The 26,363-nt window shown below is 39.4% G+C and overlaps 1 protein-coding gene across 8 annotated transcripts in view; it reads right to left on the bottom strand.

Moving 5' to 3' along the window:
- TTC23L (tetratricopeptide repeat domain 23 like) overlaps window positions 1–26,363 on the bottom strand; it is a 59,058-nt gene that overhangs the window by 19,014 nt on the left and 13,681 nt on the right. For all 8 annotated transcript variants that reach the window (XR_647898.4, XM_017959473.3, XM_017959476.3 and 5 more), the window contains exons 5-8: window positions 16,102–16,258; window positions 14,611–14,736; window positions 12,107–12,284; window positions 10,062–10,170 (exon numbers count right to left, since the gene is read on the bottom strand). Coding sequence is in view for 7 of the 8 variants with exons in the window: in XM_017959473.3 (XP_017814962.1) it covers window positions 10,062–10,170; window positions 12,107–12,284; window positions 14,611–14,736; window positions 16,102–16,258 (570 nt within the window). In the remaining variant the exon portion in view is untranslated. The remainder of the gene's footprint in view (window positions 1–10,061; window positions 10,171–12,106; window positions 12,285–14,610; window positions 14,737–16,101; window positions 16,259–26,363) is intronic.

Here is a 26,363-nt window from a genome sequence, read left to right as displayed (position 1 = left end):
TTATCTATGAACACGGAATAGATATTAAATAAAGATATCTCAGTTTACTTTAGTTCTTTGATTTCTGTTTTTTTCTTTTTGAGATGGGGCTCACTGTGTTGCCCAGGCTGGTCTCAAGCTCCTGATCTCAAGCAATTCTCCTACCTCAGTCTCCCAAGTAGCTAGGACTACAGGAACACACCACAGTACCTGGCTAGTTCTTTGATTTCTTGCATCAGAGTTTTGTTGTTTTCCTCACATATATTTCACAAATATATTGCTAGATTTATACCTAATTATTTCATTTCTTGGAGTGCTAATGTCAATGGTATTGTTTTAAATTTTAAATTTTACTTATTCATTGTTGGTATATAGGAAAGTATTGACTTCTGCATATTAAACTAGTTTCCTGAATCTTTTCTATAATCACTTATTAATTCCAGATTTTTTGTTGATTCTTTCAAATTTTCTAATCAATCTCATCTGCAAATAAAAAGTTATATTTCTTCTTTCACAAATATTATAGTATAGTTTTTATTTCATTTTCTTCTCTTATTCCATTAGCTAGGTCTTCCATTATGATGCTGAAAAGGAGTGGTGAGAGAGGAAACTGCCTTGTTCCCAGTCTTAATAGAAAAGCTTCTAGTTTTTCACCATTAAGAATAATGGTGTTGACCGGGCACAGTGGATCACACCTGTAATCCCAGCACTTTGGGAGGCCGAGGTGGGTGGATCACCTGAAGTCAGGAGTTTGAGACCAGCCTGGCCAACATGGTGAAACCCCGTCTCTACTAAAAATACAAAAATTAGCCAGGCATGGTGGGGGGTGCCTGTAATCCCAGCTACTCAGGAAGCTGAGGCAGGAGAATCACTTGAACCCAGAAGGCAGAAGTTGCAGTGAGCTGAGATCACACCATTGCACTCCAGCCTGAGTGACAAAAGTGAAACTGTCTCAAAAAAAAAAAAAAAAGAACAATGGTGTTAGCTGCAGGTTTTTTTGCAGATGTGACTTATCAGGCTGAGGAAATCCCCCTATATTCCTAGTTTGCTGAGAGTTTTTATCATAAATGAGTGTTGGATTCTTCCAAATGCTCTTTCTGCATCTATTGATATGATCATGCAGTTTTTCTTCTTTAGCCTGTTGGTGTGATGCATTGATTGATTTTCAAATGCTGGACTGGCCTTGCATACCTGGGATAAATTCCAATTGGCTGTAGTGTATAATTCTTTTTATGTATTGATGGATTCAACTTGCTAATGTTTTGTTAAGGATTTTTGCCTCTATGTTCATGAGATGTATTGATCTGCAGTTTTCTTTTTTTTTTTTTAATCTTGATAATTTTTTTAAATTATACTTTAAGTTCTGGGGTACATGTGCAGAATGTGCAGGTTTGTTACTAGGTATACACGTGCCATGGTGGTTTGCTGCACCCATCAACCCGTCATCTACATTAGGTTTTTCTCCTAATGCTATTCCTCCCCCAGCCCCTGACAGGCCCCAATGTGTGATGTTCCCCTCCCTGCATTCATGTGTTCTCATTGATCTATAGTTTTCTTTTAATATCTTTGTCTAATTTTGGAATTAGGGTAATGTTGGCTTTATAGATTGACTTAAAAATAGTTACTCTGCTTCTATCTTTTGGAAGAGATTGTCAAGAATTTGTTATATGTTTGGTAGAATTCACTAGTGAACCCACATGGGATGGTTATTAATTATTGATTCAATTTCTTTAATAGAAATGGATCTGTTCAAATGGCTTAGATTTTCTTATGTGAGTTTTGGCAGATTGTATCTTTCATGAGAGATTGACCTATTTCATCTAGGTTATTGAATTTGTGAGCCTAGAGTTTTTCATAATATTCTTTTATTGTCCTATTAATGTCCATTGGATCTGTAATGATGTCTCCTGTTTCATTTCTCATAATAGTAATTTGTGTCCTGTCTGTTTTCCTCAGCCTGGCTAGAGGTTTATCAATTTCATTGATCTATTCAAAGAATCAACTCTCAGTTTTGTTTTCTTCGTTGACTTCCTGTTTTTAATTTCATTGATTTCTACTGTAATTTTTATTACTTTTTTCTTACTTTGGAATTAATTTGCTCTTCTTTTTCTAGCTTTCTGAGGCAGAAACTTAGATTATTCATTTTAGATCTCTTTTCTAATATACAAATTCAATGCTACAAATATCCCTCTAAGCACTACTTTTGCTGCATCCCACAAATTTTACATTGTTTTCATTTTCAAAAAAAATCTTAATTCAAAACATTTTAAAGTTTCTCTTGAGATTTCTTTTTATCCCACACATATGTGGGATATGTGTTGTTTAATCTCCAAGTCATTTTGGGATTTTCCAGGTATCTTTCTGTTATTGATTTCTAGTTTAATTCCACTGTGGTCTGAGAGCAGACATTGTACATTTTCTATTCTTCTAAATTTGTCAGGGTGTGTTTCATGGCCCAGAATGTGGTCTATCATGGTGACTGTTCCATGTGAGCTTGGGAAGAATGTGCACTCTGCTATCGTTTGGATACAGTAGTCAATAGATGCTAATTGTATTAAGTTGATTGATGGTGCCGTTGGATTTGATTATGTCTTTACTGATTTTCTGCCTGTGTGTTTGTCCATTTCTGATACAAGGGTATGATGGCTAATACTGAGTGTCTTGATTGGACTGAAGGATGCAAAGTATTGATCCTGGTTGTGTCTGTGAGGGTGTTGCCAAAGGAGATTAACATTAGAGTCAGTGAGCTGGGAGAGGCAGACCCACCCTTAATCTGGGTGGGTACAATCTAATCAGCTGCCACTGTGGCTAGGATAAAAGCAAGCGGAGAATGTGAAAAGATTAGACTGGCTTAGCCTCCCAGCCTACATTTTTCTCCCATGCTGGATGCTTCCTACCCTCAAACATCAGACTTTGGGACTTGGACTGGCTTCCTTGCTCCTCAGCTTGCAGATGGCCTATTGTGGGACCTTGTGATCCTGTGAGTTTAATATTCCTTAATAAACTCCCCTTTATATATACATATCTATCCTATTAGTTCTGTCCCTCTAGAGAACCCTAATACAAGGGGTGTTGAAGAGTACAACTATGATAGTGAATTCATCTATTTCTTCTTACAGTTCTATCATTTTTTCCTCAAATATTTTGAAACTCTTGTTAGGCATGTACACATTAAGGATTGTATGTCTTCTTGGAGAACTGACCCCTTTATCATATGTAATGCCCCTCTTTATCCCTGATAACTTTCCTTGCACTAAGTTTGTTCTGGCTGAAACTAATATGACTACTCTTGCATTCTTTTGATTAATGTTAGTATAGTGTATCTGTCTCCATCCATTTCCTTTTAATCTATGTGTGTCTTTATATTTAGAGTGGATTTATTGTAGACAGCATATAGTTGGGCCTTGTTTTTTGATCACTCTGAAAATCTTTCTTTAAATTGGTTTATTTAGACCACTGATGTTTAAAATAATTGTTAATATAGCTGGATTAACATTTACCATATTGTTTTTTCTATTTGTTGTCCTTTTTCTTTGTTTTTGTCTTTTACTCTTTTCCTGCCTTTTGCGGTTTTGCTGTCTAAATTTATTTTTTTATTTTTTATTTTTTTAGAGACAAGATTTTATTCTGTCTCCTAAGCTGGAGTGCAATGGTGTGATCATAACTCACAGCAGCCTCGAACTCCTGGGCTCAAGCAATCCCCCCACCTCTGCCTCCTAAGTAGCTAGAGTTACAGGCACAAGCCACTGCACCCAGCTCCTTTTGTGGTTAAATTGAGCATTTCATATATTCCAGTGTCTCCTTTTAGCATATCAGTTACACTTTTTTTTTTTTTTTAACTCTTTTTAGTGGTTGCCCTGGAGTTTTCAATACACATTTACAACTATTCCAAGTTCACTTGCAAATAACACTATACAGTACCTTATAACAACAGAATAATCCTAATCCCTGCCTTCTGCTCCTAATCACTGTTGTCATTCATTTACATGAGAATTCATAATTGAATACACTGTTGCTATGATATTGAACAAACTTATTTGTTAAATTAAGAATAGGAAAAATGAGGTTTTTATTTTATTATCACATTTCTTCTCTAGTGCGCTTTCTTTCCTTATGTGCCTATGGATTTCTGTATCATTTTCCTTTGCTCTGAAGAACTTCTTTTAGCATTTCTTTAAGGGAAGTCATGGTACGGTTCCTGTGGAGATAGATTTCCACTCTGGTACATTGTGATTCTCTTTATTTTGCTGTGTCTCCAATATGTGGGGCACTGGTTTGCCATGTGACCTCAGTTCTCTATGACAGATATAAGAGGAGTTAATTTTTCATTTTGCTTTTTACATGTTGTTTGGATGAAGTGATGACTTCCAAACTCCTTATATACCAGAACAGAAACCAGAAGTTTTTGCTCAGATTTTTTTTTTTTTTTTTTTTTTTTTTTTTTTTGAGACGGAGTCTCGCGCTGTGTCACCCAGGCTGGCTGGGACTACAGGCGCCCGCCACCACGCCCGGCTAGTTTTTTGTATTTTTAGTAGAGACGGGGTTTCACCATGTTAGCCAGGATGGTCTCGATCTCCTGACCTCGTGATCCGCCCGCCTCGGCCTCCCAAAGTGCTGGGATTACAGGCTTGAGCCACCGCGCCCGGCCTTTGCTCAGATTTTAGTGCTTATTATTTTTAATCTGGATTTCTGGGGTTCACTCCTGTGAACTTAGTGTTGACCCACTGATTTGGGCAGAGGTTGTGCTTAAATACCTTCAGCCTATTAGTCGCCCATCCTGTCAATTGATCTGTATGTAGACGAAAATGCATTCCAAGCTCTCGTACATTTCAAGTCTTCTTTGGTTGTTACTCTTTATTAGGCTCCCAAGTATCCCCTGTAGATGTATATATAGTTTCGTGGGTATCCAGGGATGTGGGGAGAGCTCATTTAGCTCTTCTGTGGTCTCCCCATTAAAATTTCTGATGCCACTCACACCAACCAGGACAGCAACTTCAGGATAGTGTCAACATGCAGACTTTCCTCTTTTTATTTCCTCCAGTGTTTGCCCCCTTTATCTGATAAACCTGAGGGTTTTTATCCCTTTCATTCCTATATTAAGTCTGCCTCCAATGCCAGCAAAGCAGCCGGTTCTCCTGTGCAGCCCATGGCGATAACATTGCAGTTCTCATGGACCGACCTAGGGCAGTGGATGGAAGCAGCCCCAGGCAGGACGGTCACAGATTTTCTCTTTTCTCAAAGCTCCAGCAGTTTTTTCAAAAATAAATGCTTTGCAATTTGTTCTCTTTATCTACTTCCAGCACTATCAAATAGTTGTTTATGCTCATTTTATTCAGTTTGTGTGACTGTATGTGTGGATATGATTTACAGACCTCTTCACAAAGTCAGTGTCTAGTGTCTGTTTACATTTTGATGAAATCTTACTTTGTAGTTTAATGTTTACCTAAATGTAACTATAAACAATAGTATTATTTTGTGTGTCCTAAAAATGCAACTGTTTTTCCTTAATACTTTTTAAAAATTAACCTTGATAGCTACAGGTATAGTCCGGTCCTTTTTTTTTTTTTTTTATTTTTTTGAGACATAGTCTCTCTCTGTCGCCCAGGCTGGAGTGCAGTGGTGAGATCTCAGCTCACTGCAAGCTCCGCCTCCCAGGTTCATGCCATTCTCTTGCCTCAGCCTCCCGAGTAGCTGAGACTACAGGCGCCGGTCACCACGCCTGGCTAATTTTTTTTTTTTTTTTTTTTTTGTATTTTTCAGTAGAGATGGGTGTTTCACCATGTTAGCCAGGATGGTCTCGATCTCCTGACCACGTGATCCGCCCGCCTCGGCCTCCCAAAGTGCTGGGATTACAGGTGTGAGCCACTGCGCCTGGCTTTTTTTTTTTTTTTTTTCTTGAGACCGAGACTGGCCCAGGCTGGAGTGGAATGGCACAATCTCGGCTTACTGCAACTTCCGCCTTCTGGGCTCAAGCAAGTCTCCTGTCTCAGCCTCCCGAGTAGCTGGGATTACAGGCGCACGCCACCAAGCCCGGCTAATTTTTGTATTTTTAGTAGAAACGGGGTTTCACCATGTTGGCCAGTGTGGTCTCAAACTCCTGATCCGAGGTGAAACACCTGCCTCGGCCTCCCAAAGTGCTGGGATTACAGGCGTGAGCCACTGCGCCCCGGCCCAAGTCCAGTCCTTTTAACAACTACAAAATTCCATGTAGTGAATACACCAAATTTTCCTTTTACTTATCGATAAATATTTGGGTTATTTTTTACAGTTACAACTAGTGACACAGTGAACATCTTTATTCATGTTTGCTTTAAATTTTTACTAGATATTATCAAATTAGTCTCCAAATTTAATATCAATTGACACTCACTCCTACTAGTTATGAATAAACATACCCATTTACCCATAATTTGCCAACTGCAAATTTATATTTTTAAACTTTTAAAATTTTCACATAGGATGGGTGAAATTCTGATCTTGCATTTTTAAAGATACATACCATTTTAAGATGTGTGACATCCTGCCAAATTGCTCTCCAGAGTTTTTATCAAATCTCATCAATCCTGGTGTTATCATTTTTAAAAATTTTGACAGTTTGGTAGACAAAAACAGTAACTTTGCTTTTATTTTTTAATTACTAGTATGATTGAAACTTTTTCCACATGAATTTTGGCCTTATTTATTATTTTTAGAGACAGGGTCTTACTGCGTTGCCCAGGCTAGAGTGCAGTGGCAGGCTTATAGTTCACTGCAGACTCGAACCCTTAACTCAAGCAATCCTCCCATTTCAGCCTCCTGAGTAGCTAGGACCATAGGCACGTGCTACTACACCCAGCTTTTCTTTTCTTTTTTTTTGTAGAGATGGAGCCTCCAAATTCCTGGCTTCAAGTGATCTTCTCACCTTGGCCTCTGTATTTTTTATCCAGGCCTTGGTACTTTTTTAAAGCCTATTTTTTTCTATGTAAATATAAATTTTAGCTCTTACATTTAGGACAATGATCCATTATTAATGTTTGTGTATGGCATGAGCAAGAGTCCAATTTTTTTTTTTTGGCATGTGGTATCCAGTTGTTCCAGTATTATTTGTTTTAAAGACTATCCTTTCCATATTGAATTACTTTTGCATTTTATCAAAAATTAATTGGCCATAATTATATGGGTCTATTTCTGTACTCCACTGTGTTCCAATGACTCTGATCTCTGTGTCTGTCCCTTCACCAATATACCACATTCTCTTGATTACTGCTTTATAGTAAATCTTAAAATCAGGTACTATGATTCCTCCAACTATATGCTTTTCCAAAACCATTTTAGCTATACTAATTTCTTTGCTTTTTCACACAAATTTTAGAGTCAGCTTGTCTATATTTACAAATGCTTCTGTTGGGATTTTAATTATAATTATGTTAAATCTGCAGATCAATCTTGGAAGACTGATATCTTTACTATATTGTCTTCCAATCCATACATAGTATATCTATTTATTTAGGTCATCTTTAATTTCTTTCATCAGGTTTGTAGTTTTCAGCACATAAATAATGTACATATTTTGATAGATTTATACCTAAATATTTCATTTGTAGGGATGGGGCTATTGTGATGTTTAAAAATTTTTGTTTCCAGTTGTTCATTGCTACTATATAGAAATACAATTAAGTTTTGTGCATTGACCTGGTATCCTGTGACCTTGCTAAACTTAAACATATTAGTTCTAGGATTTTTGTAGATTATTTGGCATTTTCTACAGAGACAATCATTTTGACTGCAAATAGGGACTATTTTATTTTTCTTGCCTTCTTGCATTTGCTGGACTTCTAGTACTATGCTGAATAGGAGCAGTGAGAGTGAACATCCTTGCCTTGTTCTTGATCTTGAGGGGTAAAGCACTCAGTCTTTCACCACTAAGCATGAAATTAACTGTAGGGTTTTTTGTAAATGCCTTTTATCAGATTAAGGAAGTTCCTTCCATCATGAATGGATGTTGAATATTGTCACACGCTTTTTCTGCAACAACTGATAAAATCATGCGCTTTCCATGACTGGACTGTTAATATAGTAGAGGTACACTGACTGAAATTTGAATATTAAACTGGTGTGACATCCTCAAGAAAAAAACTTCACTGATCACAGTGGTCTGTGACCATACCACCCTAAACACACCGGATCTAATTTGATCATGGTATGTTATTTATATATTGCTATATATTTTGTTGCTTTTTTCATCTACACCCATGAAAGGTCTTGATCTATAGTTGTCTTGTTTTTTTCTTGTAATGTCTTTGCCCAGTTTTGATATCAGGGTAATGCTGGCCTCATAAAATTAGCAAGTATTTTCTCCTGTTCTGTTTTCTGAGACAGATTATGTAGAATTGTGTGTTATTCCTTCTTTAGATGTTACATAGAATTCCCCAGTGAAATCATCTGGGCCTGGAGATGTCTTTCTTAAAAGATTAACTACAAATTTATTAAAAAGAAATAGTTACGGGTCCATCCAGGTTGTTCATCTTGACTACATTGTTTTTACTTTTATTTATGGTACTTTGTGACAGATAGAAACTTTAGACCTGTACTCCACTGTGTGCCAATGACTCTGATCTCTGTGTCTGTCCCTTCACCAATATACAACATTCTCTTGATTATTGCTTTATGGTAAATCTTAAAATCAGGTACTATGATTCCTCCAACTGTATGCTTTTCCAAAACCATTTTAGCTATCCTAATTTCAAACTCTTCTTTCATGGTATGTCTTTGTGTGCTTTGAAAAGTTCTTTCCTCCAATTTTTAATTTTAGTATTTGTATTCCAGTACTATATTTTCTTCTCGTTAATTTACATTTTTAGTTTTGATGCATGAAATGTTAGTCCACCTGGAATTTAGTGAATGATATAATATAAAAATCTATATTTTTAAAGTTAAAAATTAGTATATAAGAAAAGGATGAGGTGGCCTTGAAATCTCTCAACTGTATAAACATAAACGTTTGTTTTTTCTCACTTTAAAAAAAAGCTAAAATTTGTACATATTCACAGACTAAATTTCTTATAACCACAAAGACTACTTTTAAAAAGCTCAAGTATATATGGAGAATATATACTGTGAATATAGACGAGGAAATCTTAACAGGAGAAAGATGATTAGCTGAAAAACAAAGAATCAAGAAGTCTTCAATGGATATTTATGCTTAAAAAATAATTAAAAGAATAATTAAAAGAAAAAAATGTTTAATGACATGGGGAATACAAGCATTGAAAAAAGTAGGATGCAAAGCTTTCTCTATAATTCTGTCCATCTCTCTAACTGGAAAATAACATACAGAAAAAGGTTACTTTTATAAGCAAAGAAAACAGACAGTTTTAAAATGATCAAATTACATTCTTCATGAAGCCTAAATTCCTCCTGACAGGCCACTGAATCCATCAGTGTCCATTAATCTGATCAAGCCAGCAGAGAATGATACATTGTCCTCCCTCACTGGTTCATTTGTGTCTCTCCCAAAGCCACCCACTTTCAAAAAGATGACCTTGCCAGACAAAGAACTATTGTTGAAGCATAAATTAATCAGTTGGCTGTCTCTGTAACTCCCAGTATCTAACTATTGAATATAGGTCAAGAAAATGCTGCTAACAAACATTCTCTCTTGCAAACCAGAGGAAAAGAGTCAAGGAGACTGAAAGTGGAGGAGGAGATGGGGAACCAATGCTTTACCCATTTATCACTGGATTTCCTCATCAACCGACACTGCACAGCCACCTTCACAGTGTGTGTGATATCTACTAGTTAAGAAGATGAATCTTGCTGAGATTCAAAATAAATAAAGGATATAGAAATCAGATGATTTATTTGTTTCTGACATTCCAACAATGAGGAAATCAGATGATTTATTTGTTTCTGACATTCCAACACATGTGGAGGTATATTATCAGGTTTAAATTAATGTGTAATTGATTTTGTATGAGACTGCGACTCACCTAATCTTTCCATTACAGGAATAAATAGCTAATTAGAATCGTAGATAGACCATTTGCCAATGTGCTTCCCTCATGCGACTGGGAAATAACTTCAAGGCTACCTCTTTTACCTACCCCTGTGCTGGGCCTCTCCAGACATGGCATAAGCTTTGGCCAGTAACGCACTCGTTTCTGCAGTTTTGGGGCTGACTTCAGTGAACAAAGAAACACAGATAGAATGAGCCTGGAATAAAGAAAGTCATGACAAAGTAAGCACCCAAATGACAGTGTTCACTGTGGATTTAGATGAGAGGTGAGTTTGAGTCGCAGCTCTGCCACTTCCTAGCTATGAGTCTTGTGCAAGTAATGTCACCTTCACTCGTTGAAGGAATATATAATTCCCACTGTTTAGGGTTTGGGAAAGATTAAGTGAGATGGTATATGCAAAGCACAGGGCACAGTACTCATCACATTGTAAGTTCTCATAAATGTTAGCTAGTACAATTTTTATTAGATTTCATAGCAAACATAAAGTCATAACCTTAGCTCAGTCTCACTGGACTGAACTCCAGTCTTGAAGACAGTCTTATAAATGTAAATCAGGGATAACTGGAATAGTACTTGTTACAAAAACTTGTTGTAAATATTAAATAAATTAATGGTTAATATATGTAAAGTGGTTAGAACACCACCCAGCATATAGTAAGCACTAAAAAAGTGTTAGATTTTATATTATTTGTGCTAAAATGGAAGGAGTAACACTTGGAAAAGAGAAAGAGAAAAACATTGAGTCCACACCCACCAGCCACAAAAGAACCACCTGTGCTTAATATTTCACAGGCCAGATACTGCGAGTTGTTTCAAAGAGCCGAGGGATTATCAGAGAAGACTTTAGAGCCGAGACACAGAACAGAGTTGTTATGAGTACAGGCTGTATGGTCAGATTTAGAGTTCAAATCCCTGCTTTACTATTTGTTAGCTATACAGTGTCAGCTGAGTTAGCTAAAACTCTTTGTGCTTCAGTTTTCTCATCCTTAAAATGAGATAAAATAATAATGGTACCTACTTCATAGAGCTAGTGTACAGATTAAATGAATCAATATATCCTCTAGGGCACTTAGAAAAAGCATTCCGTAAATTTTAACTCTTATCTTTTGGTGCTTTTGGGAAACACTGATATTTATTGTTTTATTCATTCCGAAAAAGCATTCCGTAAATTTTAACTCTTATCTTTCGGTGCTTTTGGGAAACACTGATATTTATTGTTTTATTCATTCTGATCTGACCACTGCTTTAAGAAAGCCTTGAACACAAAAACCAGACTGGCTTTTTCTGTAAGCAGTGGACTCCCTGCCTTCACAGCAGCGTTCTCTGACATCTCTCCACTGTGTGATGTTTCTAATCGTAGATTGTCAGATTGTGTGCAATGCCTTTTCTTCCGAATCTGTTTTCATGTATACTGTTAGAATGCATTGCACCTTTTCTATGATACAGGATATCCAGTATTTTGATCTGTTTGTCGCTGTGGGAGATGCTTGAAGCCATGGGCAACATTCTCCTTTGGAGAGAGAAAAGGTGAATTTAGCAGCTTCGACTACATGATACATAAAAGTACCCTAAACTGTTACCATATGATAGACTCAACATTCCTTCCTACGTTTTGTTTTGTTTTCCCCTGGGCATTTGTCAAGTTAGTTACCTCCAAGTGAAATGCCCTTTTGTTAGTTTAACCTTAGGTTTGGAAATATAATCAGCTAGACTAGTTTAAAGTACAAATGACAGCATTACCCTAAAATATCATGATTTTTCTTTTAAAAAGGCCCTTTGTTTTTGCTGAAGATGTAAGTTCGGTTGTCCCCGTATCTTTTTTCCTTGGAGTAGACTCACATTTTGCTTCTTTTTCCCAGCACCAACAGAGATGAGAGTGGGTGCCTGGGAAGGGGAAGTGCTGTCTGCACAGCCAGTGACACAGCACATTCACCCACCTGAGTCAGTGTTCTCTGGCCTGGTCATTTAAGGTTTGATCAAGGGCTCTTAGGTGGATCTGGAGGCAAGTCAGGGTTAAAACAGAATCAATTCCAGCCCTTGTTCTTCTGAGAAGCCCATGCTTCCCCGGCCCTGAGAACCAGGCCTGGGGCCAAACAAGGCAACCCAGCCTGGGCTCTGGCCAACCCACTGACCTGCTGCAAGTACTGGATGGCCTGGTTGTGGTTCCTCCTTAGCTGCTCGATCTGAGCAGTTTCCTCATACAGGCTGATCAGATCTGACGTCCTGTCACCCTTGGCAGCAATAACATCGCCAATTGCCTTTTCAAAGTATGTCAGTGCTAGGTTCAATCTGTGGATGGCCAAGGAGGCTCTGCAAGAAAAGGGATGAAAGTAGAAAGTCACAGAGAGGTCACTTACTTTGCAGACACAAAAGGAACTGATTCCAAGAATTAGAGAATTTGGCCTTCGTAGGCCCATCATCTTGGTCGCTGGCTCAAAAATCCAGCCTTGCTGTAAATAAACTCCAATTATCCTGCATTTTATCCATCAGATTTCACTGACTACTCATTAAACTCATTACTATGTCGTGCTGTTGTCTAATTTTTTAAAAAGGCAAATGGAAAAAATGGCTTCCAGGAATTCACAAGATGGGATAATTTACCCATAAACATAGACTTTCTAAAATCAAAATAAAATTTTATTACCTCTGGCTCTCTCTCTTTCAGGCCAAAGAAAGTTTTTGCTTTGTTTTGTTCCATTTAATTTGGCCAATTCCTCCTCAGTTAAAAATGAGAGAGGATAGAAAAAAAAAATGTAAATATTCCCCAAAGAGAGTGATTAAATAAATTATAGCATATCATAAATAAAATACCTCAGAGACATTAAAAGTCATGTTTTCTTTTTAGACAGATATGGGGAGATATTAAAATTGTGCTAAAAGAAAAAATACATAAAACTGCACTTAAAATGTGATCCACATAGAGATATAGTTATCGATATCCACATATATCTGTCCAAAATGTTCATAGCAGTTATGTCTGTGTGGTGGTATCACAGTTGGCTTATTTGTTCTTTATACCTGTCTGTATTTTCAAAATTTTCCACAACAAAGTTGGGAATATAATTTTTTTAAATGAGGATAAAACAGTATCTCATTGAGGTTTATTTTTCCAGAGACAGCAAGACAAAATGAGAGCATGGGTAGTTCAAAGCTGCTTCTGGTAGTTATTAGCTTTATCAAACTCTACAAGCCAACATTTCCTTCTAAATAAAACAATTGAGTTTATACTGCAAGTGTGTTGTGAAGAATAATATTCAGTGTAAAATCACCTAACACGTAGTAGATACACAATCAATATTCCTTCCTCCTCACTCCAATATTTGTATTCCTAAGTTGAATTAAAAATATATGTGTAAGCCAGGTGTGGTGGTGTCTTGCCTGTGGCCTCAGCTATGGAGGAGCCTGAGCCCGGGAGTTCGAGGTTTCAGTGAGTTCTGATTGCACCCTGCACTCCAGCCTGAGTGACAGAGTGAAAAGCTATCTAAATGAAAATGATAGAAATATCTACCCTCATTGGCTGTCATGAGGACTAAGTGAAATAAATTATGTAAAGCACTTAGAACAGCGTCCAGTATGTAGTTATACTTAGTAGGCACTCTAACACTTAGAACAGGACATGCATAAAAAAGGTATTCAATAAATACTGGAGAATAGATGAACAAAATGAGCACCAGAGTTTTTCTGAAAAAGGAATAAGGCTATCTTTCACATAAGGCAGAAAACTTTAGGCCCTATGTGACAGGAGTAGACATTTGCCAGAATGTAATTTATTGCCCTATGGACTTAAGTCAATAGTTTGATTTAGTTCTGGACATTCCAACATCTCCCCATTTCCCATTTGACTTCTAGATTCATGGTTGTTTAGAGGAGGCAGACATGACGCATGTATTTCATTTACTTACCATTCAGTCATATACCCTACTGTGCCAAGTGCTTACAGTTCTGGAAACAGATTGCTTTCAAGGATGTAAAGATATTTGAAAAATCTAGGGAACAGTAAACTCTTTATTCTTTTTCTTCTAACAATCTGATGGGCCCACATTCATTTCTAAATATTCTGATTCTCGGAGGATCCCTAACTCAACAGCAAGACAATTAAATCTTGTTCTGTCTTAAACAAATTCCATGAACTTTGTTTTCATATGGAACAGCACTTTCCTTAAAAATGCACATGCTGTGCATGGCTTTCACAGCTTCCAGTTAACTGTCTCCATTAATTGTTTCTTCATCTAAAATGTCACATGTAATGACAAAAATAGGTGGCAATTCAGAAAAAAATATATTAGAGTGAGCGTGAGAGGCAAGTGTAAGGAAGACTAAGAGTTAGTGAGTTCAGATCACAGATCCAACATTTACAAGCTATGTTATCTTGGACAATTTGTTTAACCTCGGCTTCAGTCTCCTTGACTGCCCCCCTTTAATAAAATAATAGTCATACCAACTACCTCAATAGCTGTTGTGAGGATTACATGGGGCAGTACACAAAAGGCACAGTGTATGCGTTTGGTAAATATGAGCCTGTTTTATTATCATTTGAGTTTCTGGGGTTTTTTGCTCTAAATATTTTTCTCCCTAATATCATGTAATTCCAGGCCTCATTCATAAAATCCTCAGCTTCTCCAAGCCCAGATCTTACCTGCCCAAAGCAAGTGTTAGGTCTTTCTCAGAGACTTGTAATTCACAAACGCTTCCTTCGTATAATTCTTTCAGCTCCTTCATGTTTCTCTCTGCCTTCTGCAGGTTGAAATAGGCTTCTCTGCCAGTGAAACAGTCAAGGAAAATGCCAAGCACTCAAACTAACATCCACTGCACAGGGACAGCAGGTGATAAGGAAACAAAAGGGGCTCTTGGAAAAATGAAGTAATATTAAAAATGGTTACTTAACTATGTTCTCTATTTTCCATGTATTATGTTGTCAAGAAGGAAGAATTCTTTAGAGGAGGAACAGGGGCTTGGGTTTCCTGTGGTGGTTGCCGGAATCCAAGACTAGAGTAGGAAGGGTTTGCAGGAGTGAACGGAAACTGTAAATTACACTCGATTTCCTTGAGAGGCATCTACTGCGTGACAATAGTTATTCATTTTTCCCAAGCCTGTTCCTGTGAATGGTAAAAGAGACTAATTACTCTGAAAGGAACTTTCTGGGTCATTTAGAAAGTCCAAGCAAAGCAGGTTTTGGGCCAGAGGCAAACAGCAGAAAAGCAAAAAAAATCCCTTTAATTCCCAAACATGCTTCTATTTCCCACATTTTCAATAGCCCCCTGCTAAGGATATAACAGAGGAAGGCCACATATCAGATTTTGCAAGTTGAACATTAGGACCAAAAAAGTAGAGAGGGGGATGTGTGGAGAGGAGACTGGGGACACATGGGCTCAAGGAGTGCTCATGATGATTTGTGAACATCAAATGCCCTTAACATCTTTCCAGTGGAGATGGTACAAAAGGCTGTCAAAATCTCCATTTCTGAGGAAAGGCACATATAACAGTCCCCCTCTGGGGGTTTGCAGAACTACTTGTTTTGTCTATTTTGCTTGGCCTCCAGCCTCATGGGCAGTATCCGCAAGAGCATTTCAAAAAACTAAAATGATCGAGAATCAGTTAAATCAGTGGTTTTGGGCTGCAAATTACAATCTCTGGAGGGCTTTTAAAAATTTCAATGAACAGATGTACCTCAGAGCCTCTCAGTCAAAATCTTTGGGGTAGGAACAGAGAGCAGAAATTCTTAAAGCTCCCCAGGGGATTACAATGTGCAGCCTAGTTTGCCAAATTGTGCTTTAAATTATCGCCCATTCTCTCCATCCCTACACCACCACTACCACTACCCGCAACCTCATTGCTAATACTGATTTTCTTGGGTGCTCAATGAAGAGTGGAACAGACTCAGAAAACCTTCGACTGGCTAGGTGATATGTCATCTCTTCCATGGCTCAACTCAGAGCCTATATGAATAGACACAGGAAGAGAATACACACCCTTCTAGATGGAGAGGAGAGGCTTGTGGAGGGCCTCGATGTTGGAACAGATCTACAAGGCCTTGGTTCCATTTCCCACCCTCCTGTATGAGATGACCCATCTGGCATGTGTGGCCTGTGGCCCCGAACACTAAACACAGCTGGGAAGGGAAGGATATTGGTTCTGCAGGAGCCAGGCCACCCCCAGAGTGTAGTACAGCATGACCAGAGCTTCCAGGATTTCCTCTCTCTCCTTATCTGAGGTCGTATTTGCCTTCCAGGTCAACAGTGTATTCTTGGCTGACACAGCATGTTTCTTGGCCTGAACTGGGAGGCCTGGGGGAGTTAGAGGGTGGGTAGCAAGAAGACAGACATTAAAAAGGCATGCTTCAGTCAAAAACATTCCTGGGAGGGGATAAGGTGGGCAGTGCAGTTGTCATATGGTTTATAGCATTGGTTCCTAAATCTGGCTGTGAATCAGAATTATTGGAAATGCTTGTAAAGAATACAGATTCCTGGGCCCCACCCAAGACCTACTGAGTGGGGAATCTCTAGAGAAGTGGGGTCCAGGGATCTCTAATTTTAATCTGCACCACAAGTGGTTCTTATTCAGCCCTCTCAACATTAGCCTTCAGAGCTCAGTTTGGAACTCAAGATAGAGACAGGAATGAAAGGTGAGTATCCTATTTCTGGTTCTACCTGCCACTAATGCCATGTGACCTTTTCAACCCACAAAGCTTCTCCATCCTCAAATTGTTGAACAACAATAATAATTATAGAAGCTGCCCCTTATCAAACACATGGAGATAGTCCAGGAACAAAGTAGGTTATGCCATAGAATGCTGTGCATTGAGCATTCTGGAAAAGCCATTCTGTAAATACAAGGGCTTATGAATGCAATTACTTCCATCTGGGGATTTTTTTTTTTTTTTTTTCAATCTAAGATGAATCTGGTGATACTAACTGGTCACATAACACACATAAAAAGATTGCAATTGCTAAATGCAGTGAGGCTCCAAACTAAGAAGACAAAGGCAAGGCCAGACCCTAGCTAGACAGAACTGGTGGGGTTTTCCCCCTGGTTTTATCTTTTTTTTTTTTTTTAATATTTAAAAATACAAAACTTGTGTCCAGGGCTGACTTTCCATAGACTGCAGGGAGGCAGCTGCTCTGCTACATACAAAACCCTAACCCAGAAGCAGGTCATCTAATGATTTAGCACCAGGTTCCTCTCAAATATGCATTGCATGAAGGGTGAAAGGGCAGCCCCAAATCTCATTTTTTCCCCTTGTGTTTTGCTGATGTTCCTGGGCATTTACACGAGCTGCTCTTTGTCCAGTCAACAGAGGTAGACTTGGGAAGACTGAAAACAACAGGTAGGGTTCACTTTCAGCCCTCTCTCTGCAGGTTCCCAGGGGCTGACAAACATACTCACCCCTGCCAAGTAGGACACTGTGCCCCTAATCCTCACTTCACACCACCAGCCCCAGTCCTACTCAGCAAGCTGCCTTTGGCTCCTGAAGCCTAGTTTCACAGAATGGGTGCAAGTCAATAGCAATAAGGATAAATTTAAAAGTTTGTCTTTGATTCCTGTGCCCTCATGTGTTCTAAGTGCACCTCCTGAATTAGTTACAGCAATGAAAGGGAACACGGTCTTCCCTGGGAGAGTTCTAAAGGTGACCCAGGTCCCTTTTCCCTTTTGCAACCATTGTCTAAGCAGCAGTGTCAAAATGAAGTTCAATTCTTTTGTGACTTCTGACCAAAGCAAGAACCATAAAAAAGCATTTCAAATGCACCTTCCCAAATTCACAAGAAGATTATGTCTTCCCCTCTTTCCAAACAGCTGAGACAAAAGTACAATGCTTGATCCACGGCCCCCAAAAAGGATGATAAAGTTCAGATTGTGTAAGGACACTACAAAGGTCAGCAAACTGGCAAAGTAATCCAGGATTATCAGAAGAAATATGGCATCTGGCTGGGTGTGGTGGCTCACACCTGTAATCCCAGCACTTTGGGAGGCCAAGGCAGGCGAATCACAAGGTCAGTAGATGGAGACTATCCTGGCCAACATGGTGAAACTCCGTCTCTACTAAAAATACAAAAATTAGCTGGGCGTTGTGGTGTGCACCTGTAGTCCCAGCTGCTAGGGAGGCTGAGGCAGGGGAATCACTTGAATCCAGGAGGTGGAGGTTGCAGTGAGCTGAGATCACGCCACTGCACTCCAGCCTGGCACCACAGCGAGACTATTTCAGAAAAAAAAGGCATATACTGACAGGGTGCAGTGGGAAAAGGCTAATGGCACAACTATCCATGTGGGCATTGACCCCAGCAAGGCAGCTATCACTAGGCTAAAATTGGAAAAGAACAGAAAAAGATTCTTGAGCAGAAAGTCAAATCTCACCTAGTAGGAAAGAAAAATAGTAGATAAGAGGAAGAAATATTTGAGAAGATGCAGGGGGAAAGTATCCCTATATACACCTTTCATTAAAAACTGCAAAAATAAAAATAAATAAAAGTGACCCAGAGCCAAGAAGTCGCTGCAGAATACTCAGAAATACCTGTTATATTGGTCTCAACTGAAGAGAAAAATGGACTCTGATGAAAGAGAGGGTTGTGCCCTAAGTTAAGAGTGGCCTTCAAATTGCACTGTGCATTATAAACACCCTATTAAAATGCAGATTCCTGTACTACACTTCCAGTAGTTACAGCTCACAAGTTCTGGGATAAGAACCAAGAATACACATTTAAAACAAGAACCATGTTGCAGACGGTAACCAAGGGTTCTCATCTGTAAGAACTAATCTTGGTAATAATGCAAGGCTGTCTGAGGACCACACTTGGAGAAACACATAGTTAGTAAAATCTTTACAGAAGAAGTAGGACTCATCTTGTTTTTCAAGAGTGGATAGGATTTTGACTGATACAAGGAGGGATTTCCCCTTGGATTAAATAGCTTGAGGCCTTGAAGATAGAATAAGCAAGCATGTGTATATATGTGTGCCGCACCGGGGGATGAGGTTGGGTGGATACAGGATTGTTAGAGAAGGTAGAAAGATGACTGAAAGGAAACTCTGAATTGAAAAACATATAAGTGGGCCGGGCGCGGTGGCTCATGCCTGTAATCCCAGCACTTTGGGAGGCCGAGGCGGGCGGATCACGAGGTCAGGAGATCGAGACCATCCTGGCTAACACGGTGAAACCCTGTCTCCACTAAAAAAAAAAAAAATTAGCTAGGTGTGGTGGCGGGCGCCTGTAGTCCCAGCTACTCCCCCGAGGCTGAGGCAGGAGAATGGCGTGAACCTGGGAGGCAGAGCTTACAGTGAACCGAGATCGCACTACTGCACTCCAGCCTGGGCAATAGAGTGAGACTCCATCTCAAATGAAAAAAAAGAAAAAAGAAAAAAAGAAAAACGTATAAGCTATGCATTGAATATGTAAAGCATCCTGGATGATGTCTTAATTTGTATGTGCTGCTGTAACAGAATACCTGAGACCAGGTAATTTATAAAGAACAGAAATTTCTCACAGTTCTGGAGGCTGAAAAGTCTAAGATGAAGACACCAGCTTCTTGTGAGGGACCTCTTGCTGCGTTCACATATGATGAAAAGAGGAAGAAAAAAAGAACCAAACACCATAAAAAGCCTCTTTTATAAGGGCCTTAATCCCATTTATGAGGGAGAAGCCCTCATAGCCTAATCACCTCTGAAAGGCCCACTTCTTGATGCTATCACAGTGGCAACACCTGAACTTTGGAGTGGACATGCTCGGACCTTAGCAGATGCCAAGATGAGGAGGGGGAATTAGATCTGTTACATAACAGGGAGTCTTCACAGGTCTGGAGGAAGAAGATAGCATCACTAGTTAGCTCACAGAAAACTCTGCTTCAGATACTGGAAGCCAAGATTGCTACTTTAGACCAAGAAAATAAAGTAGAAAACTGAGAAAGTGTTTTGATCAAACAGGTCATTTTCCACAAGTAGGTGGGCCATTGGGAATGTGTCATTAAGGACTGTAAAAACCAAACTCAAGACAGTTCCCTGGGTCCTTAGGAAGAAGAAAGGTGAAACTGGAGGAGCTACTAAAAACCACCCCAAATCAGCAGACACTCCTTCTGGGCTTGTGAATGTCAAATAAAACAACTACCACTCAAGAAAGTTGTTCTGAGGCAGTCCCTGAGGCTTTGCAAGCCTGCGCCCTCCCTGCAAAGTATCCCATGCTGGTTGTGCAATTCCCAGGAGGAATACTTTCCCTCTCTGCTCAGCAGCGAATTAATCATACAGTTCCTTGCTTTCACACGACTAGGCCCCACATTGTGGGCCTTCTGATGGAAAAGCTGAGCCACATGGGGCTTAAGCAAACTGAACGAGGATCTTGATTTAAAACAATTTATTATATTTTAAGCCCTAAAGGAGAAAAACTTCTTTCACCTTCCCAGAATCCACTCTGATCTCCAAAGTGGAATGCATGAACTCTATGGGTATGCAATATGCCATAAGAGTGTGAGGAGGAAATCAAAATTTCTCTATTTTTTTTATCTGAAGCCTTTTCCTATTTTTATTACTATTTATAATATTACATAACACATCAATACTGTTGTACACAATCTATTTAAAATACACATATAAAAAGTAATTCATTTGTTTGCTTAAGTTTCTTTTAGTGATAAGGGAGCTGTCTCTTGAGTTTGGAGACCCCTGCTCTAGACAAATGTTTTCCAACCTTTTCAAGTATGAAAGAGCTCTTTTTATATTTAAAAAAAACCACATGGCTTCCTCCACTTGTGATAATTATTTTCATAGCCCATGAGACTTGAAAAAAATCATATTGACAAAAGTACTATGAATTCAGTATCAGTAACACTTTGAAATGAATTTACGTTTATTAAGTCTAAGTACATCCTCTTTCATGTAAAAAGAACACTGTGTATAAGATTATTGTGTATATCCATGAAGGATGCTTCACAGACCAAGTCACTTCTCTGTATCTGCCGTCCCAAGCCAAGGATAACACCCTTCTACCTGCACTGACAGTGCAGCAGTTTTCAAGGTTCAAGGCAGAGGGGCAGCAAGGCCTGCTTCTGGAGCCCAAGATTCAGAAATTACAAGGAAATATTGATGAGATGGCAAAATGAGTCCAAAGATTGTCCAACAAACATATCAATCATTTTGCTTTAGTCTGGGTTGGGATTCTATCACTGATGTCTGCTACACTGACTCAGGCCAGAGAAAATCTCCTCAGAGCTACCCAATCTTTGGAGGTTGTTATTGTCACCAGAGAGCAGTCACCTTTGATCATCATCTATATTAAAGCAGTTACTGTGGCATGGTGATTAAAAGAGCAGGGTCTAGAGTCACACTCTCCAGGTACAAATTCTGGTTTAGTCATTATGACTTGAACATCCTTATGACTTGAAAAAGTTACTTAATCTATCTGTGCCTGTTTATTCACCTACAAAATGGTACTGAAAATATATCTTGTAGAGTTGTTGCAAGGATTAATTTAATACAAAAAAGGATTAAATAGTGCCTAAATGAAGTGAGTTTGAAGAAATATTAGCCATTATTATTATTATTACCAACGTCTATCTTCTCTCATTGAGTAATTTACTACATTTGTACTTATTTTGAACATTTTTCATAGTGCTGTTTACAGAATCTTTGTAAGAGGCTTGCATTCTCAAATGCAGACTCACTTCAGGTAGGTATCAGGCTTCTTGTCGGTCAGATTACCTGGTTTTTATCATTCTCTGTTGTTTCTGTACCAGTTTTTGTGTCTTTATTTTAACCAACTAGACAAAGAAGGCAGAGCTCATGACTTAGGCTTCTTTTGCTGGATCTTGCAACATTTGTAACATAGCCCCAATACCTGGAAGATTCCCAGTAATAATAGACTGACTAAATTACTGTTTCATTAATAAGCAGAATTTCAGAAAACTGCTTGTCCACGTTACCATATTTTCCTTCCTGAACACTTGGAAACAGTGCACCACTAGTTACCAAACTACCCTGGTGATCTCTGCCTGCCCTTTCTCCGCTGCTGGATCAATAGGCTTATTAGGATCATCATCAGGGCAGTGGGCCATAGAGGTCCACTTCTAGTGTCACTTGTTCTGTTTAACAAGCCAACCAACTTTTATACACTCTGCTTGCAAAAGCCTCACATTCTCCTGTGAATCCCATTCCATCAATTACTCCATTAAAAAAAATCTTTAAACCCTCTCTTCTAACTGGCTCCTTCCTCTTTGCTAAAATCTTCCTGCATCTCCTTCTCTTGTAAAATCATCTTCACTAGCCTACCGGTCCCTATTGCTTCCCTTCCTCCCTGGGATCTGGCTTCTCCTCCAACCATTATGGGGAAATTATTCTTCTGAGGTCCCCTCAAAAACATCCTAATAAATGAATCCAACTGCAGTTTTTCAGTCTGCATTTCACTGCAGCATCAGACACCCTTAGCTGTTTGGCTCCCAAGGTACTGCACCAACCTGCTTCTCCTTTATAAACTTTCTGTAATTGATTCTTTGCTAACTCTTTATCAAGGTCCTTTGTTCTCTACCATTAATGTGTCCATTTTCCAAGTTTTTCTGTTTCTTCCACTTCTCTCTTTCCTTCTTGCAAGTTTTATCAACTCCTATTACTTCAACCTTAGCTTCCGTGCTTATAATTTACCATTTCCCCTCTTCAGTTCTGGTCTCAAATATTCCTCCATGCTTATGCCTTTCCTTCTCTCCTCCCAAGTTCTGGTCCCAAATTTCCAGCACATGTGAAAATGTATTACAGGTTGAGTATCCCTTATCCAAAATGCTTGGGACCTAAAGTGTTCCAGATTTCAGATTTTTTTTTTCTGGATGGGGGGCATTTTTGGATTATTTGCAGATAACCAATCAAACATCTCTAAAATCTGAAAATCTGAAATCCAAAATGTTCCAATGAGCATTTCCTTTAAGCGACACATCAGCACTCAAAAAGTTTTAGATTTTGGAACATTTTGGATTTCAGATTTTCAGATTAGCAATTCTCAACTTGTGGATTCTCTATCACAATTTCAAAATCTATACATAAAAAAACTGGACTCAGCATTCCTCTCCCAGTCTACTTCCTTTCTGACCTACTTCTCTCTGAAAATGGCAATTTCAGGGGCCCAAAACATCATGGTCATCTTTGGGCCTCACTGTCACTCAACCCCAAATCGAACACCAAGTCCTGCCAACTCCTCCTTAATGGTCTCTGTCTTTTAATAATCATTTTTGAACAGGAAACACATTTCTATAGTTGAAAAGTTAAAAATTATATGAAAAAGTAAACACTGAGAGGTCTCACTTCCAATCCTGTTCCCTTTGTCCCCAACTACCATCTAAGTAACATTTTTTGTTTCATTCTTGTGTACTCTTCGGTGTTTTTTATGTAAAAATAAGCCTACATTCTCATTTCTTACTCCCTCTTTCTTACACAAAAAGAGGCATATTATAAACACTACACTGCATTGTGCATTCTCTTTTCCCTAAAGAGATCTTTCCCTAGAAGGATATGGAGATTCCTCATGTTCTTTTTTAAAATTCCATATTTCCCTTTGTGTGTATATACTAGTTTCCTGTTGATGGATACTTGCTTGTTTCCAATCTTTTACTATCATGAACGATGCTGCAAAGAATAATCTTGTCCATGTTATCAGTGTGTATTTAGGAAAGATTCCCAGAAGCGGGTTTCTGGTTTAAAAATAAATGTATCTGTCTTTCGTAGACTCTTGAATCCTTCCCTTCTCACCCATTCTCTCTGGCAGCCTAGTTTTAGACTCAGATGACTGAGATGGCCTCCATTCCATCACTGCTGGATTAACCTTGCCAAAAGTACACTTTGACATTTTTATCATCCTGCTGGAAAATCTCCACTAGTGCTCTTTGCCTATCAAATAAATTACAAATTCCTTAGCCTGTATTTAGAACCACACCATGGCCTGTCCAATGTACCCTTCTCCTTTCCAGGTTCATCTTACCAGTCCTAACCTTGGCCAGGCAAGGCTGCTTACTGCCGTCTCCACAGACGTGGCACTTTCCTTCCTAATGCCTTGGCCCACACCATCCTTTTCAACAGAAATGCCCACCCCTTCTTCCACCTACCCAAACCCTACTCCTTTTTTACAACCCTTGAATCCACCTCCCCCTTGAATCTATCAACTCAGCCAGAAATGATTTCACCCCACCTTCCTGAAACCCATTATTTAAATCAATTACATGGCATTTACCTTATAATGCCTTCCCTCATAGTTATGTCCCTAGGTAGTTCACCTTCCACACTAAGTTGTAAAACCTTTGAAGGCTTCTTTACATTACATTTCCCACAGTGTTCTTCATGGCATTTCACATATACAGGTTTCTCACTAAGTACTCACTGAATGACTGTTTATTGAGAGAAATCAGCCTTTTGGCTGCTGGAAAAGGCCCAGAGTGAAATGAGCAAAGCAGGGCTGATGACTATAAAACATGCATGGGTGCAGTGAGGCATGAACGCACACAGACACACACATCCGCCTACACAGGAGGCCAGCTTATATAGTCTGTCCACTTTAAAGCAGTTAGAGGATGAATGACAACCACACCGCGTGGAGCTGAGCAAGCACTTCATCTCTCTTGAAGATCTGCCATTTTTCAAAGCCTTACTTACTCCATGGACCAGACACTAAAAAGACACTAAAAAAAAGCTGAAGTGAAGAAACTGAAATAAAAGCTTAAGTGAACAAACCAAAATATGACTGAAATAAGAGGCACTAGGCTATTCTCAAAGAAAGCTTACAGTCACAACCTACTCTAAAAAAAAAAAAAAATCTAGGCTGGTATCAGAAAATCTGGGTTCCAGTCTAGGCTCCATTACACCACATGCACATTTCATCTGACCAGCAAGCTGCTTTTCCCATCTAGGAGAAACAAACAAAAAAGTCTCTTGTACAGGAAAACTTGTATCTCCTCCAACTTATTGCCCCAACGTAGTTCTCTATTCATGCAGCAGGAAAAACTGTCAGTTAGGGAGGAAAGGTTTTATCACCATCTTTTGTGGTATAACCTGTTCACTTATCTTGACTTAACTTGGAATCTAATTGGAAAAGTAAAACTCAAAGGCAGTTTGTGGCTCATTATGGAAGGGGTTGATTTCAGAAGATCTAGGCCAACCTCCTTCTAGACCTACCCTAGTCATCTTCAAGGCAAGACAGAGAGGGCAGCATCTGGCCTTGCCTAGTTTCAGAGAAATCTCCCTCTCAAATGCCTTCCTCTTCAGTTCAAGTTCATCACCTCAAGTTTGAATTCCAGTGAAAGACACTTAGCTAGTCTCTGTGAATCTGGGCTCTCCCAGGGCCCAAGGAGTGTACTTGTCTCTACCAAACCAAGTTGCAATGACCTCCCAACTGCCAAATCCATGGGTCTCTCCTCAGCCTTTACCTTATTTGACCTTCCTCTACCATCTGAACTGTTGAAACCACTGTTGCACTTCTTTTCAAAACCCTTTCTCCTCTCTTGGCTTCCATGATACGGCTCCTCCTGAGTCTTCTATTTTCTTTGCTGGCCCCCCTTTATCCTACCCATTCCCAAAGCTCTTGCTCTCCAGTCTTCAGTCCTCTATTCTCTTCCCCTCTCTTTCTACACACTACTCCTTTTTTTTTTTTTTTGAGACAGAGTCTTGCTCTGTCACCCAGGCTGGAGTGCAGTGGCATGATCTCGGCTCACTGCCACCTCTACCTCCTGGTTCAAGCAATTCTCCTGCCTCAGCCTCCTGAGTAGCTAGGACTACAGGCATGCACCACTACACTTGGCTAATTTTTGTATTTTGCAGAGATGGGGTTTCACCATGTTGACCAAGCTGGTCTCAAACTCCTGACCTCAAGTGATCCACTCACCTCAGCCTCCCAAAGTACTGGGATTACACATATGAGCCACCACACCCAACCACTACACACTACTTCTGATCAAGCTCCTCCACTCCTATGGCCTCAGCTTGCTCCTGTGTGCTCATCTCTCCCAAACTAACATCTTTCCTGAGCTCTAGACCTGCTTTCAGTTGCCTACTGAACATTTCAATACAGATGTGATTCAGCCTGTCAGAAACCAAACTCAGTAGCTTCTTCCCCCTTCCTCCATGATGTGGTTTAGCGGTGTCCTTACCCAAATCTCATCATGAATTGTAGCTCCCATAATCCCCATGTGTCATGGGAGGGAGCCAGTGGGAGGTAATTCAATCATAGGGGCAGGGCTTTCCCATGCTGTTCTTGTGATAGTGAATAAATCTCACCAGATCTGATGGTTTTATAAATGGCAGTTCCTCTGCATGACCTCTTGCCAGCTGCCATGTTAGATGTGCCTTTGCTCCTCCTTGGCCTTCCATCATGATTGTGAGGCCTCATAAGCCACGTGCAACTGTGAATCTGTAAACCTCTTTTTCTTTATAAATTACCCAGC

The sequence above is a fragment of the Papio anubis genome, chromosome 5 (genome assembly GCF_008728515.1).
Source record: "Papio anubis isolate 15944 chromosome 5, Panubis1.0, whole genome shotgun sequence".
In the NCBI taxonomy this organism is placed as follows: domain Eukaryota; kingdom Metazoa; phylum Chordata; class Mammalia; order Primates; family Cercopithecidae; genus Papio; species Papio anubis.
The sequence above is the reverse complement of the archived record's forward strand: the minus strand, read 5'-3'. Positions and strand labels throughout refer to the sequence as shown.